The sequence below is a fragment of the Mobula hypostoma genome, chromosome X2 (genome assembly GCF_963921235.1).
Source record: "Mobula hypostoma chromosome X2, sMobHyp1.1, whole genome shotgun sequence".
NCBI lineage: Eukaryota > Metazoa > Chordata > Chondrichthyes > Myliobatiformes > Myliobatidae > Mobula > Mobula hypostoma.
The window spans coordinates 41446064-41465856 of record NC_086129.1 but is presented as its reverse complement, the minus strand read 5'-3'; the positions used below and the strand labels follow the sequence as shown (position 1 = coordinate 41465856).

Here is a 19793-nt window from a genome sequence, read left to right as displayed (position 1 = left end):
CAGTTTTTGGAAAAACAGACCACTCTTCAATCCTGCTTTTGCCGACGTACAGACAGAAGCCGAAACAAGAGGCGGCCATTGTTAGAACCGTCCACTGTTGGTCTGACCAATCGGCCTCCATGCTGCAGGACTGCTTCGATGATGTCGACTGGAATGTCTTCCGTGATGAGGATGTCTGTGAGTTCACGATGGAGTCACATGTTTCATTAGAAGTGCATCGACGATATTGTCCCCCAGAAGGTGGTCAGGGTCTTCCTGAACCAGAAACCCTGGAACCATAGTTCTGTGTGAGCAGCACTTACTGCGCAACAGAGCTTAAATTGCCGGCAATCAGTTCAAGAAAAGCAGCTATGATCTGCACAAAGCTATCAAGGGTGCGAAACAACAATATAGGGACAAGACTGAGTCAAGATTCACAACGAATAGCACACGTAACTTGTGACAAGGGTTGCATACCTTCGCAGACTTCAAAGCCAAACGTCGTGGTGCCGCCAACATCGCAGCCTCTCTCCTAGATGAGCTCAATCGCTTTTATGCTTGGTTCGATGTCACTAACTCTGAGCCTCTGAGGAAAGCCACCGCTACAACCTACAACCTGGTCATCTCTGAGGCTGAGGTACACAGATGTTTCCAACGAGTGGACAGTCGCAAGGCTGTGGGACCGGACGGCATCCCAGGGCAAGTACTCAAGATGTGCGCAGCACAACTGGCAGGTGTGTTTACAGACATTTTTAATTTCTCCCTCTCCCATTGTACAGTGGCCTCCTGCTTCAAATCATCCACCATTGTCCCTGTACCAAAAAAGACCAAGGTAACATTCCTGAACGACTGGCATCCTGTCACACTCACCTCAATAATCAGCAAATGCTTTGAGAGGCAGGTCAAGGATTGCACCTGCAGCTTGCTACCACCCACACCGGACCCCCTACAATTCACCTACCGACACAACCAATCGACAGATGACACAATAGACACAGCTCTACACGCCGTCCTTACACACCTGGAGACGAAGGATGCTTATGTGAGAATGCTGTTCTTGGACTACAGTTCAGCATTCAACACCATAATTCCCTCCAGGCTCAACAAGAAGCTCAGAGACCTCGGCCTTCACCCTGCCTTGTGCAGCTGGATCATGGACTTCCTGTCAGATTGCCAGCAGGTCCTTAAGAGTGGGCTCTCTCACCTCCACCCCTTGACTCTCAATACAGGAGCCCCTCAGGGCTGTGTACTGAGTCTCCCCTTTTACTCTCTGTCACCACCCACAGGTCTAATCTGCTAATTAAATTTGCCAAATCGGCCTAATCTCAAGCAATAATGAGGTGGCCTACAGGGAAGAAGTCATCTCTCTGACACGGTGGTGTCAAGAAAACACATCTCTTCCTCAATGTCGCAAAAACAAAGGAGCTGGTTGCAGATTACAGGAGGAATAGAGATGGGCTAACCCTTATTGACATCATTGACATCAATGGATCTGGGGTTGAAAAGATAAACAGCTTTAGATTCCTCGGCATCCATATCACAAAGGACCTCACGTAGTCTGTACACACCAGCTGTGTGGTGAAAAAGACACAACAGCGCCTCTTTCACCTCAGACAGTTAAAGAAGTTTGGTATGGGCCCCCAAATCCGAAGAACTTTCTACAGGGGCACAATTGAGAGCATCCTGACTGGCTGCATCACTGTCTGGTATGGGAACAGTACCTCCCTTAACTGCAGGATTCTGCAAAGAGTGATGCGGACAACCCAGTGCATCTGTAGACGTGAACTTCCCATGATTCAGGACATTTACAAAGACAGGTCTGTAAAAAGGGCCTGTAAGATCACTGGGGACCTGAGCCACCTCAACCACAATCTATTCCAGCTGCTACCATCCGGGAAATGGTACCGCAGAACAAAAGCCAGGACCAACAGGCTCGGGGACAGCTTCTTCCACCAGGCCGTCAAACTGATTAACTCATGCTGATTTGAGTGTACTCTATATTACATTGACTGTTCTATTTATTATAAATTACTATGATTGCACATTTAGATGGAGACATAACGTAAAGATTTTTACTCCTCATGTATGTGAAGGATGAAAGAAATAAAGTCAATTCAATTCAATTATAGGAAAGATATAATTAAAACTGGAAAGAGTGCACAGTAGATTTTTGGGAATACTGCTGGGACACAAGGTCCTGAGTTATATGGAGAGGTTAGACAGGTTAGGACTTCATTCCTTGGAGCACAGAGGATTTTAGGGGTGCTGTTAGAGATGTATAAAATCATAACAGAAATCAATAGAGTGAATGCACACAGGGAGGGGGAACTAAAAACTAAACATAGAAACATAGAAAATAGGTGCAGGAGTAGGCCATTCGGCCCTTTGAGCCTGCATCGCCATTTATTATGATCATGGCTGATCATCCAACTCAGAACCCCACCCCAGCCTTCCCTCCATACCCCCTGATCCCCGTAGCCACAAGGGCCATATCTAACTCCCTCTTAAATATAGCCAATGAACTGGCCTCAACTGTTTCCTGTGGCAGAGAATTCCACAGATTCACCACTCTCTGTGTGAAGAAGTTTTTCCTAATCTCGGTCCTAAAAGGCTTCCCCTTTATCCTCAAACTGTGACCCCTCGTTCTGGACTTCCCCAACATCGGGAACAATCTTCCTGCATCTAGCCTGTCCAATCCCTTTAGGATCTTATACGTTTCAATCAGATCCCCCCTCAATCTTCTAAATTCCAACGAGTGCAAGCCTAGTTCATCCAGTCTTTCTTCATATGAAAGTCCTGCCATCCCAGGAATCAATCTGGTGAACCTTCTTTGTACTCCCTCTATGGCAAGGATATCTTTCCTCAGATTAGGTGACCAAAACTGCACACAATACTCCAGGTGTGGTCTCACCAAGGCCTTGTACAACTGCAGTAGTACCTCCCTGCTCCTGTACTCGAATCCTCTCGCTATAAATGCCAGCATACCATTCGCCTTTTTCACCGCCTGCTGTACCTGCATGCCCACTTTCAATGACTGGTGTATAATGACACCCAGGTCTCGTTGCACCTCCCCTTTTCCTAATCGGCCACCATTCAGATAATAATCTGTTTTCCTATTTTTGCCACCAAAGTGGAAAACTTCACATTTATCCACATTAAATTGCATCTGCCATGAATTTGCCCACTCACCCAACCTATCCAAGTCACTCTGCATCCTCTTCGCATCCTCCTCACAGCTAACACTGCCACCCAGCTTCGTGTCATCCGCAAACTTGGAGATGCTGCATTTAATTCCCTCATCCAAGTCATTAATATATATTGTAAACAACTGGGGTCCCAGCACTGAGCCTTGCGGTACCCCACTAGTCACCGCCTGCCATTCTGAAAAGGTCCCGTTTATTCCCACTCTTTGCTTCCTGTCTGCTAACCAATTCTCCATCCACATCAATACATTACCCCCAATACCGTGTGCTTTAAGTTTCACACTGATCTCCTGTGTGGGACCTTGTCAAAAGCCTTTTGAAAATCCAAATATACCACATCCACTGGTTCTCCCCTATCCACTCTACTAGTTACATCCTCAAAAAATTCTATGAGATTCGTCAGACATGATTTTCCTTTCACAAATCCATGCTGACTTTGTCCGATGATTTCACCGCTTTCCAAATGTGCTGTTATCACATCTTTGATAACTGACTCCAGCAGTTTCCCCACCACCGACGTTAGGCTAACAGGTCTATAATTCCCCGGTTTCTCTCTCCCTCCTTTTTTAAAAAGTGGGGTTATATTAGCCACCCTCCAATCCTCAGGAACTAGTCCAGAATCTAACGAGTTTTGAAAAATTATCGCTAATGCATCCACTATTTCTTGGGCTACTTCCTTAAGCACTCTAGGATGCAGACCATCTGGCCCTGGGGATTTATCTGCCTTCAATCCCTTCAATTTACCTAACACCACTTCCCTACTAACATGTATTTCCCTCAGTTCCTCCATCTCACTGGACCCTCTGTCCCCTACTATTTCTGGAAGATTATTTATGTCCTCCTTAGTGAAGACAGAACCAAAGTAATTATTCAATTGGTCTGCCATGTCCTTGCTCCCCATAATCAATTCACCTGTTTCTGTCTGTAGGGGACCTACATTTGTCTTTACCAGTCTTTTCCTTTTTACATATCTATAAAAGCTTTTACAGTCCGTTTTTATGTTCCCTGCCAGTTTTCTCTCATAATCTTTTTTCCCCTTCCTAATTAAGCCCTTTGTCCTCCTCTGCTGAACTCTGAATTTCTCCCAGTCCTCAGGTGAGCCACTTTCTCTGGCTAATTTGTATGCTTCTTCTTTGGAATTGATACTATCCCTAATTTCTCTTGTCAGCCACGGGTGCACTACCTTCCTTGAATTATTCTTCTGCCAAACTGGGATGAACAATTGTTGTAGTTCATCCATGCAACCTTTAAATGCTTGCCATTGCATATCCACCGTCAATCCTTTAAGTGTCATTTGCCAGTCTATCTTAGCTAATTCACGTCTCATACCTTCAAAGTTACCCCTCTTTAAGTTCAGAACCTTTGTTTCTGAATTAACTATGTCACTCTCCATCTTAATGAAGAATTCCACCACATTATGGTCACTCTTACCCAAGGGGCCTCTCACGACAAGATTGCTAATTCACCCTTCCTCATTGCTCAAAACCCAGTCCAGAATAACCTGCTCTCTAGTTGGTTCCTCAACATGTTGGTTTAAAAAACCATCCCACATACATGCCAAGAAATCCTCTTCCTCAGCACCTTTACCAATTTGGTTCACCCAATCTACATGTAGATTGAAGTCACCCATTATAACTGCTGTTCCTTTATTGCACACATTTCTAATTTCCTGTTTAATACCATCTCCAACCTCACTACTACTGTTAGGTGGCCTGTACACAACTCCCACCAGCGCCTTCTGCCCCTTAGTGTTACGCAGCTCTACCCATATCGATTCCACATCTTCCCGGCTTATGTCCTTCCTTTCTATTGCGTTAATCTCTTCTTTAACCCGCAACGCCACCCCACCTCCCCTTCCTTCATGTCTATTCCTCCTGAATATTGAATATCCCTGAACGTTGAGCTCCCATCCTTGGTCACCCTGGAGCCATGTCTCTGTGATCCCAACTATATCATAATCATTAATAACAATCTGCACTTTCAATTCATCCACTTTGTTACGAATGCTCCTTGCATTGATACACAAAGCCTTCAGGCGCTCTTTTACAACTCTCTTAGCCCTTATACAATTATGTTGAAAAGTGGCCCTTTTTAATGCTTGCCCTGGATTTGTCGGCCTGCCACTTTTACTTTTCTCCTTTGTACTTTTTGCTTCTACCCTCACTTTACACCCCTCTGTCTCTCTGCACTGGTTCCCATCCCCCTGTTGTGAACTAACCTCCTCACGCCTAGCCTCTTTAATTTGATTCCCACCCCCCAACCATTCTAGTTTAAAGTCACCTCCGTAGCCCTCGCTAATCTCCCTGCCAGGATATTGGTCCCCCTAGGATTCAAGTGTAACCCGTCCTTTTTGTACAGGTCACGGCAAAAGAGGTCCCAATGATCCAAAAACTTGAATCCCTGCCCCCTGCTCCAATCCCTCAGCCACGCATTTATCCTCCACCTCATCGCATTCCTATTCTCACTGTCGCGTGGCACAGGCAGTAATCCCGGATTACTACCTTTGCGGTCCTTTTTCTCAACTCCCTTCCTAGCTCCCTATATTCTCCTTTCAGGACCTCATCCCTTTTCCTACCTATGTCATTGGTACCTATATGTACCACGACCTCTGGCTCCTCACCCTCCCACTTCAGGATATCTTGGACACGATCAGAAATATCCCAGACCCTGGCACCAGGGAGGCAAACTACCATCCGGGTCTCTGGACTGCGTCCACAGAATCGCCTATCTGACCCCCTTACTATCGAGTCCCCTATCACAACTGCCCTCCTCTTCCTTGCCCTACCCTTCTGAGCTGCAGGGCCGGACTCTGTGCCAAAGGCACGGCCACTGTTGCTTCCCCCAGGTAAGCTGTCCCCCCACCCCCCCAGCAGTACTCAAACAGGAGTACATATTGTCAGGGGGCACAGCTACTGGGGTACTCTCTAGTACCTGACCCTTCCCCTTCCCCTTCCTAACCATGATCCACTTGTCTGCCTCCCGTGGCCCCGGCGTGACCACCTGCCTGCAACTCGTCTCTATCAACTCCTCACTCTCCCTGACCAGACGATAAAAGATAGCGAGAGATAGATAGATAGATTGATAGTGAGAGGCAAAAAATTTAAAAGGGACCTGAAATACAGATGAGGTGCGGATATGGAATGAACTGCCAGAGAAAGTGATTGAGGTGGTACAATAACAACATTCAAGACATTTGAATAATTCATGGAATGGAGGGTTTTAGAGGGATATGGGCCAAATGCAGGAAAATGGGACTAACTTGATGAATGAGCACCATGGTCAGCATGTACAAGTTGGGTCAAAGAGCCTATTTTCACACTGTATCGCTCTATGACTCTACATCAACATCAGGAACTCCTTATGAATCCAAATTCTTGCAAAAGATTTCTGAATACATTGCTTGGTAAAAGACTGAATTCCAATGGGAATATCTTGACTCAAACAGCCCTTCACAAGAAGATTCTGAATAACATACAATAAATATGACCAAATAAAATTCCAGATGAATACAGACTAATCAGCAAGCCAGGATGTATATGAATCCACGTAGAGAACCAGTAGGGTGATGACTATTCTCATTCGCCCAAAATTTTTGAGAAGTTCATATGGAGGGCGTCTTCATTTATTTAGCATGAACTGAAGGTTTTATCCCAGTCTTCAGTTCAGATTACAGTGGTGCCCATCAGAATCTCCAAAACATTAACCAATATTCATTGTATTAATGTAAAAACTAATCATATTTTTCACTCATACACATACCTTCTAAGCCAGAAACAAGCTCAATGTAGATCAAAACAATGCTGTCTAGGTGATGGTAGAGCATGAACGAATGAAAGTTTCCTACAAAATCAATTCTAGAAGTTACCCAAGCAACATATTACAAAGTAATAACTTTGGTGGCATGATAAAATAACAAAGTAAAAAGAGTAATCATGTTTTGCTTCCTTACACATCCTTACACTAACAGGTGGTTAACATGTAGGTGCAGGCAGGTGTTTGCACTTGTTCAGTAGTGCTATTGAAGAGTTTACTGCTCTACGTTACTTTGGTTTCAAAGGTTCAAATAAGTGTATGTTTATGCTCGTAGACGAGGGTGGTTGTTGCTGGTGGAAGAAAATATAAATGAATATCATATTATCAATTTCCCTGAGCCAATACAGTCCATAGTGCAAATGTGAAGCCTTAGATTTCTGTTTCTACCTTGAAATCCACTCTGATCCTGTGGACTCCATCCGCCACTGGCTTCTGTTTTCCACAACTAACATTTGTGAACGTAGTGAGGAGATTCAGAGTACTGGGTTCAAACTTACTGACAGGAACCACTTTGTCCTAAAAATAAGAAGCATGAAAACAATGAGACTGTTCTGTGTTATGCTATATCTGTTACTAATTATAAAAGCAGTGCCTCTGTAGGTAACACTACTTCAAAACATTTCTAAATGTTTACCTTTACTCAGGTCAATATTTTCAAAGCACAATTTCCTTAAGCATGTTCAACTACAGTAGATCTCTATGCAAACTAATTTCAGTACAATAAATAAAAATAATGAAATTTGAATGTGGTTTATTTCTAACCCCTCCCCCAACAAATAATTTTTTGCCTGTTCTAGTCCAGAGGAATTGAGACCATCTGCAGAGGTTTAGTTGCTGTCCCAGCTGAGATCAGCTCAATCAGCAGGCATGACTCAGTATTACAAAATGCAGTTTCATCCAGGGGAGCATTTGTGGTTGCCATTAATATAATGGGTGCAGGAAATTATATTTCTAACTGAGCAAAGCAAGAAGGGAACATTAAATTCCAAACTATACGGGAGGCATTTGGCCCCCTTTTGCTAACAAAAAGCTGGACTATTTTTGAATCATTTTGGAAAAAGTACTCTGGGAAGATATTACATCAAACTTGTCTTGTAGACAATTGAGAGCTGACTGCTCTGACAAACTACTTCAAGAACATATTCCTACAATGTATCATTGTGGCCCTTTTTGGCTGAAACAAGATTCCAGATTTCTTTTTAATATCATGAACTGCTCTGCTCCAGATTGCTGTATACTATTACCATCATGTTTTGTATTTATTTATTGAGATACAATGCAGAATGGCCCTTTCAGCCCCTCAAGCTGCACCCCACAGCAATTTAATCATATCCTAATCACATAACAATTTACAATGACCAATTAAACTACCAACCAGTAATATCTTTGAACTGTAGGAGGAAACCCACATCGTCATGGAGAAAATGTACAAAACTCCTTACAGGCAGAGGCAGAAACCACTTTTAACCACTTAAATGCTCATCATCATGTTTGACACCTACCCCCAAAAATGATTATCAAAAGACTCTCCAATCATCAAATTGCTGGGAACTCAGCAGGTTGAGCAGCACCTATCGAGACAATGGGCAATTCCTGATGCAGGGTCACCGACCAAAACCTCAACTATCCCTTTGCCTTCACAGATGGTGCTTGATCTACTGAGTTTCTTCACCAGTTTAGTTGTTGCTTCAGATTCTGGGACCTGCACACTCCTGTGTTTTTCAAGTATGTAACCACCTAGATCTCTTTTCAAACCTTGCACCCGCCCCCCCCCCACCTCCCAACAAAATTTCTTTTCTCTGGTTTCCTCAAACTACCGCTTAGATGCTCTCTCTAAATTTGATCTCAACCCCAGCCCCCAAACTTTAACTCAGTCCCCAGTTACCCCTGAAGCTGCCATTTAATGGAAACTTGCCATTACAGTTTACCCACATTAATCATACCCCAAAGACATGGATACCACTGTTTGAAAATCCATGCGCTGGGAATCAGACTTGTGGAGCTATGAGGATGTTATGGTTCTTCCTCAGAGCGGAAAATTTCAAGGTGTTCAGTACATTTGATCTAGTATCACCAATGAAGACTTGAAATAAGTCCAATGCCACAAGAATAATGATATCTATCCTTCAACTGTAGCATAAAGGAATTTAGTTCCATGTACCTTTGTTCTCTATTCAAAGCCTGCCCTGCAGTGGAAGTGAACGTAAAATAGATTTAATATAGTTAAGTACCTATACTCCAAAGCAAGTGTACCCTAAAATTGGAAGAAACCAATCTATTTGTCATTTGATTTAATATTTCTTTCCAGTCGAGAAGTGCCAGATCTCTGCTTCCAGTGACCAAATTCAAATTAGGATTTCACCATTACAAGTCCACAACCAGTCACTCTGTGGTAGAGCTTATCACACAATTCTGCAGAAAATTGCTCAATAAAGAGGGAAAAAAAATCAAAGGTAGCATGCTCAAGCAACGAATTAATGTGATACTCATAAGTTAATGGTGCTTATCAATTAAGTATACCAGCACTCACCAATCCAGTGCTAATAGTAGAAACTAATTATCATTCTTTGTTCAATTCCTTATGAATATGTAAATAATACAGTTCAATCCATTTAAATTTAAGGGACACAGTAAAGTCAAAGGAAAGTTTCTTCAAGATAAGAGAATTACTTAACTAGGAATCAAGTGATATAACACTCATTTGTATTTATGCTGACACGTCTCCTGCGTCATAGTGAATATATGTCCAGCAAAAAGCCAATTACAGTGGTGGTACATTAGCAATAGCTGTTTGGATATGTTGAAAATTAAATTTTAAACTTCATTCTTCCAAACCCATTTGTGATCATCGCTCCTCACTTTATACTTGCTGTTGGGAGCAATAGTAAACAGATAGTGAAATGGGATTGTGGGCTATAAAACCAAATCACAGCTGGCCCTTCCTAATAATAAAAATTATAATAGTTAGCAAGCATTATTGGCAAAAACTTAGGAAAGCACTCTGCTCTTTCAAGGGATTGTACATGGCATCCAGTTCAGGTTGTTAAACTTAATGAATAGGAAGGGGAAAAAAGATCACCTTAGACTAATAAATGGGTTGATAAAGATTGGGAAATGATGCTGGCACTTACAGAAGCTTTACTCCTCCAAAGTACAATTGGAGTTTAGTATTTCCTCATCTCTCTCTTCTAGACTTCTCCTGTACCTTACTTTTTATATATTTATTTTAATTCTCTACTCTCTTGTGCATTTATATCTCAGTTGAAACTTTCTAATTCATGATTCCTTGTTGACTGTCTTTCTTGATCCTCTTCTCAGTATCCCTTGTTCTCACGTTACTTCTGCCTCAGTTTTCTCCTCTTAATTTTCATGCTTTTAATTCTGCTCTCTTTCTGCTCCCTCTGCCTACTCAACAGGTACCTTTCATCAAGAAGCCTGGCAGTCTACTAAGACTTTATATGAATATACTGCTTCTTACGTGGTAGGACATGTGTCCTCGACTGACCCAAGCCAAGCAGCAGGAGACATTAATCTTACAGGTTTGAAGGAATATCAAACAGAAAATCAACTTGAGCCGCACTTGTACAACTGTTTGCAGAACAATGGAGTGGCTCCGGCAAATAGCTGAAAGGATCCTGTCCTGACAGAAAGACGCTCAATAAAAGGGACAAGCACAACTCATAAAAGTACGCAAATTAATTCCACTGCCATGTTGTTTTCTTTCTAAATTGGTGATACATGGGCAAGATAAAGCAGTGCAGACAGAATAGTCCATCCAGCTATTTCAAAGCACTGTGGGAAAAACATGTTAGCATCATGTTCACAGGTTGAAAAATTCCGTTTTTAAAACAAGCTGTTCTTTAACATAACATCAAACTTCAGGATCTAAGTCACCAGCAACCATGAAGATGTCAGTGATCCTCTGCCTATAACAGATGAATCCTATAAAAAAGATTTGGCTGATCCTGCAAAGAAAAAAGTATGCAATTCTGAAAAGCCCAATTGAAGTCAAAAGAGGAATTATACACATTAACAGCACTGTCCTACAAACAATGATACCCCATTTGAAAAAAAATCTTAGTTTTCAATGCTTAAAGTAAACGTCCTTTACATTACATATATCCTCTTCAAATTTTGGTTTGTCTACTTTACCAAGATGTGAAATCACTCTCGAACAATGAAATATTACTGAACGTGTCAAATGTGCTTCCGAAAGTAATAAAGTCTGAGGTGAGCAAGGACATCTGGAGTGTAGATTGGGAAATCACAGATTTGGTCTCTATGACCTCCCAATTGGCTTCAACTGCATGCAATACTTTCCTAACAGACAACACTTGGTTAAATTGTGAAATTAACTCAAAAAAGCTAATCAACAATAGATTACATTTCAAAGATTACCACAACTGTCCACATAGATAAAGGCACTACTTAGTACTGGACAAAGCCATATAGGCCCAGAATGTGCTGTCAACTGCTCTCAGCCAGGGCAACAGTTAGGAAGCTACAAATGGTCTCAGTATCAGGTCACAAATGTACGATGTAAATTATCAATGCTCCATACAGTCAAGGAGTTTATTGCACTCACTGTCTGGATTCGCATACATTAAAATGCACATTTGGCAATGCACCAGGAAACTGCCAGCCTTAGTGGAACTGTACCTGCACAAAGTAGGAGGTGGGAAGGAAATAAGGGAATTCATTTTAAAATAAGGTAATCTCCCTTTCAAACCATAAAGTTTCTACGTGAACCAAAATAACAACACAAGTTTCCCCAAACCCACCAAATGATTTTCCACAGGTGGGAAAGACTAAGGAAGACATCAGGAAGAGACATGATGCTTTCCTTCAAGTAGTGAATAAAGTCCCAGGGAAAATCAACTACAGGCTTCTCTTGTACATCTTGGACAATGCTGATCAACCACATATCGTGGCATGTTGAAAAAGAGAATGGCTTAGCAAAGAAGTGAATATGACTAAGAGAAGCACAGCAGTACAAGCTTTACAATTGGATACTCCTGAACAAAACCTAGCACAAACATAGTCGACAAATGCAAATACACACATGACTTGTGGCCTACAGTTATCTGTAATAACTTTAATAGATGAAAATTGCAGTAAATATGCCTGGCACACTGGTCATCATTTACCAGAATTCCCATCAAAAGTTAAATTGCACTGGGAATTCTAAACTGTGAAATCTAACCAGGGTAACACAGAAGGAACTTTTGGCTTCAACATGAAACAGAGTTTTAGGACGTTTTAGGACACTGTTCAGAACAGTACAGTCAGAAGACCAACTGATATCTGGGACCTACAGAAGACATCTTGGGCAAATGCAATCATCAAAAGATTTGATACAGTGGCTTAATCTTAATGTTAAAAAAAGCTAGAAAAAGCTAGAACACATGTACAAAAGAATAAGCTAGTGTCAATTGTTAAGGCAGAATTAAAACCCTAGGATGAAAGTTTAAATCTCACCTTTTCTTTCGGCTTTTTAGTTTTTAACTGAATATTGAAACGAGCAGGGGGTTTCTTCTGCTTGCTCAGCTCTATTGCTGGGGAAACAAAGATTTTATTAAATGACAAGCCAAGATGAACCTTTCAATGAGAACAGGTTCACACTGTGAACCATTTTCCCCACTAAATATGAGAAATGCAGTAAAATCCTATTAACTGGCAGAAAGTACTGCTGTTTTTTTTTGACTGAAAATGGCAGGAACTTCATGGAACCTTTAACAGACATCAGGGAGCTCCCTAATTAATAAAATTATAAAAGCAGAATATAACAGTCACATGGACCACAAGATCCCAATCCAGTATCAGTATGTTTAATTAAAACATCGCTCAGTGCAACATTTGATGCTCTATGAATGGTCTCAACACTTCAGAAGAAGTAACAGAAATAAAATAAGGCTCCAGTTTTAGTGACTCACTCTAGGCATGGGATAGAACATGATCTTTTCAAGTCACAGAGTTTTCCAACTTGGAATATCTTTTGCAACAAACTCGTGGCTACACATTCACCAGGTGGACTGCAATAATTCAATGAGATAGCCCACATCATACTGCTCAAAGCCAGTTAAGGTTAGGCAATACACATGCCCCTCATAAGTGATGTGCACATATACATTTATTTTTCCTAATGGTGGGAGCCCAGCTTTGTTAGGGTGAGCTGCCATGTACTGGCAGGTAAATAAGCCACATAGAAAACTGAAATGCACCCCAAAATTAGAACATTTCAGTAACTAGTCCACCTGCCTGCTGTTTTTGTCAGGAAATAGTATGTTGCTCAGGAATCCTTGGCAAGAAGGGAATGTTATTAAACAACTAAACTATAAAATGTATCATATATTTCAGGTCAACAATCAGGCATCTTGTATTGGATTATTAGTCATATTTTCCCAATAGAAAATGCACCAATGAATGGCAGCAAAGTGAAGATGACTAGACTTCAAAGAAGATAGGAGAGATAAATTAATTAAATAAATCTTTTCTTCCAGTACCAACCTGCAAGGATAACCTTCTCAAACTCCATCCTGTAACAGAGGACATTTACCTTGGCAGAAGACACATAACTAGTGTGAATTAGTTCCATGGTGTGATAAAAGCTACACCAATGCTTAGCCACGGGACACAAACAAGCAAATCACAATGCTGCTTGCAGGGGTGATAGATCTGAAAGCAATGTCACTCTATCCACTCCCACTCATCCATGCACTGATCTCCACTTGCAAGTAATCAAGCCTATATCTAACTTGGAATAGGCTAATCAGTAGGAAAATAATCACAAAATACCACATATGGGTGCGGATGAAGTGGAGGGAAGCACCAAATTAGGATGAAAATCTGCACTGTGAAATTTAAGCTGTGCAATGTTGATAAATGTGCTCATTTCAACTGAGTTGGTGTCTTCTTAGAAAGTATGGAGGAGCTTCCTAAGAATTTAGTACTAATACTACTGAGCAAGAGATCCCAGCAACAAAATGGCCTTGCCATGTTCAGATTACCTGATTCAGTTTGCAGTGGCTGTTTTTTCTTTGGGTCATTCAGCACAGACTTAGTTGATTCTTTCTTTAATTGCACGTGACCTGGCTGTAGAGGCACACTGGGTTCAAGTGGCTGTGGAAGTTGTTTGCTGGGTTTCCGCAGAGGTGAAACCAACGTAGCCTGTTGTTGAGCTTCTGAAGGTGGAGAGGAGCTGCCTTCCTCAGACTGCTGCTCACTCTGTTGATGAGGAACCTGGTTTACTTTCTGTATGTGATCTTGTGAAATACTCTGTGGAGAGTTCTTATGGCTGGTGTCGATCTGCTGCTTTTCTGGTGGAACCTCCTTTTTCTCTTGTAATTTTGTTTTCTTTTCCTTTTTCTTCACTAAGAATCAAAGTTAAAATTTATAAGCCAATTTACAGAACTGACACAATTCTAGTTAATCTCACCCAAATTCCTCTTAACTCTCCTAAAGAAGGTGATCAAAGATAGAATATAGTTTAACGTGTCTCAGGTGCCACACCTAAACAGCCATTCTTTTTGGTGGGCTCATGTATTCAGCTTCTGTATCAACTGTTTGCCAATTCCATAGTGTAACCTACTGGCTCTGGACAATGCTCACCTTTATTAACTGGCTTTGGAGGAGGTACTTTAGAAGGCATCCATTGAAGGTTTTGACATTTCCGCATTCTGTATTAAAAGAAAAGGTATTGAGATATAATGGATATGACATAAAAGAAAACACTTTGATTTGCAGACACAATTTTATTTCAAATTTGATAGCCTGGCTCATGAGAGCATCCTCACAGAATTAAGTCAGCAATATTACAAATCAAATGAACTGTCTAAAACAGGGATTATACTCAAATACACACTGGTTCTACATAAAGTACATTTGAGAGCCTGAAAGCTCAAAAGGGCTGGTAGTTAAAGGCAGACTCTTCCACTATTCCAGTTTGATTAGTCTCTACAACTCAAGATAAAAAAATTTTGCGCTGAAGAAGCAAGCAAATCTGTGACTTATGGCACCACTGTGCGCATACATACTAATAAAAAAAAGAGTAGGATTTGGCCACTTGAACTCTCAAGCTTGTTTTGCTATTCAATAAGCCAAGGGCTAATCTGGTTACTAGCTTAATCCCCAATGTTCAGCCTAGCTCAGAAACCTTACACTCCTTCATTTATCAAAAATAATTCAACCCCACCTTAGAAGTTGACAAACACTATATCTACAACCGCTCAACAAAAAAGAGTTCCAAAGGCACAAGACCATCTGAGGGAAAATACTTCACTGGTCAGCAATCAATGCTTTCTTTTCTTACTGTCAAAATTGAAAATTTCATATTTTCACATACTATATAAACTGTATTTTACAGATAACTCCCATTGACTTAATGTCTTTTTGTCACCTCTTATGTCCTCTTCACAACTTATCTTTGTATCAAAGATAGTGTAACACGCTGTAAGGTTTCACTGCTAATGTAATGACCTCTCTGTAAGGTTTCACTGCTAATGTAATGGTTTCTCTGCAGCAGCAATGTTTGGGTTATGACTAGAGGTAACAGGATCATTGGAATGTGCGCTGGCCAACGAGGGAAGGTGTTTTTCTTCTTGTGGGCCCGAGCAAAGGTTTTGTGGTCTTTTGTTCGGTGGAAGATGGAGAGAGAAGATGGCAGAACAGGGAAGTTGTAGTCTGCAGGACAGAGTGGACTTGGAATGGGGTCGGGAGTCGACACCCAAGGGGAAAATCGATGGCTCAGAACTAACAGACAGGAAAATAGTGAGCTCCAACGTTGCACATTAGACTATTTCATGAGAATGAGCCCTTTTTCTTTTTTGTTTCTTTACTAACCGATAGTCAAATTACGAATTATAAGGCTCAGTCGCTTAATTGCATATTGTGTACTGTTTGTTATTTCAGGGTACTGATTTGTAACAGGAAACACATCACACAGCATCCACCCAAACAAGACTTCTCAAGTCTGGCGGGGCCAGAGGCTGTCGTCCCCTAGATTAAGCCACTAGCCGAACCTGAGGGTTACATTAGCAACTGCACATTTGATGACTTAAAGTCATTTAGATAAATTGCAAATATTTGAAGCCCAAGCACCAATTCCCATAGCACATCGTTTGTTACATCTTCCCAATTCGAAATAGCCAACTCGTGCCCCCTTCTCTGTTTCCTGCTCATTAACCAACTTTCTATCCACACCAATACGTTGCCACTTGCACACAGAATTTTCGTTTTCTGAAAAACTTCAAAACATCTATCAGATGCCTTTAGGAAATTGAAGTGCAATACATCCATCTTTATCCGTCTTTTATCTACATCTCTTCAATGAACTTGACTAAAGTGGTTGAACCTGGCTTCCCTTTAACAAAACCATGTTGATTTTACTGAATTATCTTTGCCTTTGCTTTGTGCCCTTCTATAACATTTTAGCTTCTAACATTTTTTCTATGCCGTTCTTTCTCTCTCTCCCTCCCTCCCCCTTACCGAAGTGTACCTACAGTTTACCTGCCTAATAGAACTTTTCCCAATTCTGTGGAACTTTGGAAAACTGAAGCAGGAGCTATCACACATCTATGATCCAGTACCACTTCCTCATCAATTCTCATTTTTGCTGAGCTCTTCTTGAAATAGTGAATATAGAACATGGTGCAGTATAGCATAGCACCTGGAACAGGCCCTTCAGCCTATTGCATCTGTACCGACTATAATGCAATCCAAACTAATGCTCTCTACCACCACATGGTCTTGCTGGTCTGTCTAAATGTACCTTGCATCTCTGTGTAAAAAGACTTGCCTTGCACATCTTCTTTAAACTTCCCTGTCCTAACTTAAGCCCACGCCTCTAGTATTTGACAAGAAGATTCTTGACGACCTACTCCATTCATGCATCTCATGATTGTACATATACTTCTATTAGGTTGCCCTTTAGCCTCTAACATTCTACAGAAAACAAATAACATTTGTCCAATGGTTTATAGACAATGGACTCCAATCCAGGCAACCTCATAGCAAACCTTTTCTGTACCTTCTCCAAATGGCTCCACATTCTTCCTATACCGTAGTAACTAGAACTGCACAAAATAATCTAAATATGACTTAACCTAATTTTTATGCAGCTGCAACATGATTTGCCAACTTCAAAGTTCAAAGTATATTTATTATCAAAGTACATATATGTTACTATATACTACCTTGAAATTCATTTTCTTGCAGGCATTTACAGGTAAAAGAATTTCACAAAAATTTGCATATAAACAAAGACTGACAAAAATATTCATTAATTATATCTTCTTGACATTAAGTCCCAAGCTTTGCTTTCTAACAAATTATTTAATTCCCTATTAATTTTAGTTATTTTCTACTTTTAATCAAATTTTCTCCAATCAGCTGGCGAGAAGGCAAGTGTATGCAGTTGAGTAGGATCCGCGATCAGCCATGATGGAATGGCAGAGCAGGCTCGATGGGCTGAATGGCCTAACTCTGTTCTCGTGTCTTATGATCTTATGGACCTGCCATCCATCTTTGTGCAATTTATTTTTACTTTTAAGTTTAGTATTTCCTTTAACATTAGTTAACCACAGATGGTTGGTCCTCACTGAAACTATTCTTTCCAGTTGCATAGCATCTACTCTGTGTATACTGAAAGATCCACTTAAATATCTGTCTCTGATTCTTAATTGATCTATCCTTCATCCTAATTTGCCAGTTCAATTTAGCCAGCTCTGCTTTCATACCCTCATAAATGCCCTTACTTGAACACTCAAATTAAATTCAATCATATTAAGATCGCTTTTACCAAAGGGTACCTTCACTATGAAGTCATTAATTAGTCCTGCCACCGTTTACAACACCATATCTAACAGAACCTGCTCTTGAGTTGGCTCAACCAAACTATCCAAAAAAAAACTTTTTTAATATATTTTTCTGCTATCATCCCTTTTTTTTTTCCTAACTTCACTATCATTGGGAATGAAACCGCGGATATCAGCATCTATTCCATTAGTCATACACGTGGTCAAGATAAAGCTGGCATGCCATCCAGCCATAATACACTACAGTAAAATCTAACACCAAGCCATGTCAAGCGATCTAAGTAAAAATTTTCATCGAAGTTCAATAAATTCGGATCAAAGGAAAGCTCCATAATTGACTTTATCCCAACCTATAGTGGCATGAAAAAGTTTGGGCACCCCTGGTCAAAATTTCTGTTACTATGAACAGTTAAGTGAGTAGAAGATGAACTGATTTCCAAAAGTCATAAAGTTAAAGATGAAACATTCTTTTCAACATTTTAAGCAAGATTAGTGTATTATTTTTGTTATGTACAATTTTAGAGTGGGGAAAAAAGGAAAGGAGCACCGTACAAAAGTTTGGGCACCCCAAGAGATTTGAGCTCTCAGATAACATTTACCAAGGTCTCAGACCTTAATTAGCTTGTTAGGGCTATGGCTTGTTCACAGTCATCGTTAGGAAAGGCCAGGTAATGCTAATTTCAAAGCTTTATAAAGACCCTGGCTCCTCAAACCTTGTCCCAACAATCAGCAGCCATGGGCTCCTCTAAGCAACCACCTAGCACTCTGAAAATTAAAATAAATGATGCCCACAAAGCAGGAGAAGGCTATAAGAAGATAGCGAAGCACTTTCAGGCAGCCATTTCCTCAGTTCGTAATGTAATTAAGAAATGGCAGTTAACAGGAATGGTGGAGGTCAAGTTGAGGTCTGGAAGACCAAGAAAACTTTCCGAGAGACTGCTCATAGGATTGCTAGAAAGGCAAATCAAAACCCCCATTTGACGCAAAAGACCTTCAGGAAGACTTAGCAGAGTTTGGAGTGGTGGCGCACTGTTCTACTGTGCAGCGACACCTGCACAAGTATGACCTTCATGGAAGAGTCATCAGAAGAAAACCTTTCCTATGTCCTCACCACAAAATTCAGCATCAGAAGTTTGCAAAGGAACATCTAAACAAGCCCGATGCATTTTGCAAGCAAGTCCTGTGGACTGATGAAGTTAAAATAGAACTTTTTGGCCGCAATGAGCAAAGGTATGTTTGGAGATAAAAGGGTGCAGAATTTCATGAAAAGAACACCTCTCCAACTGTTAAGCACGGGGGTGGATCGATCATGCTTTGGGCTTGTGTTGCAGCCAGTGGCACAGAAAACATTTCACTGGTAGAGGGAAGAATGAATTCAATTAAATACCAGCAAATTCTGGAAGCAAACATCACACCATCTGTAAAAAAGCCGAAGATGAAAAGAGGATAGCTTCTACAACAGGATAATGATCCTAAACACACCTCAAAATCCAAAATGGACTACCTCAAGAGGTACAAGCTGAAGGTTTTGCCATGGGCCTCACAGTCCTCCGACCTAAACATCATCGAAAATCTGTGGATAGACCTCAAAAGAGCAGTGCATGCAAGACGGCCCAAGAATCTCACAGAACTAGAAGCCTTTTGCGAGGAAGAATGGGTGAAAATCCCCCAAACAAGAATTGAAAGACTCTTAGCTAGCTACAGAAAGCGTTTACAAGCTGTGATACTTGCCAAAAGGGGTGTTACTAAGTACTGCCATGCAAGGTGCCCAAACTTTTGCTTCGGGCCCTTTTCCTTTTTTGTTATTTTGAAACTGTAAAAGATGGAAATAAAAAAATAATCTCGCTTAAAACATTAAGGAAATGTGTCTTCTTTAATTTTATGCCTTTCGGAAATCAGGTCATCTTTTACTCGCTTAGCTATTCACAGTAACAGAAATTTTGACCAGGGGTGCCCAAACTTTTGCATGCCACTGTAACCAGTGTTG

General features: G+C 41.0%; 1 protein-coding gene across 4 annotated transcripts in view; it reads right to left on the bottom strand.

Annotated features, from left to right (window-relative positions):
* Window positions 1-19793, bottom strand: part of kmt2a (lysine (K)-specific methyltransferase 2A) — a 194021-nt gene that overhangs the window by 96140 nt on the left and 78088 nt on the right. For all 4 annotated transcript variants that reach the window (XR_010016608.1, XM_063038155.1, XM_063038156.1 and 1 more), the window contains exons 6-9: window positions 14604-14671; window positions 14003-14365; window positions 12474-12550; window positions 7383-7511 (exon numbers count right to left, since the gene is read on the bottom strand). Coding sequence is in view for 3 of the 4 variants with exons in the window: in XM_063038155.1 (XP_062894225.1) it covers window positions 7383-7511; window positions 12474-12550; window positions 14003-14365; window positions 14604-14671 (637 nt within the window). In the remaining variant the exon portion in view is untranslated. The remainder of the gene's footprint in view (window positions 1-7382; window positions 7512-12473; window positions 12551-14002; window positions 14366-14603; window positions 14672-19793) is intronic.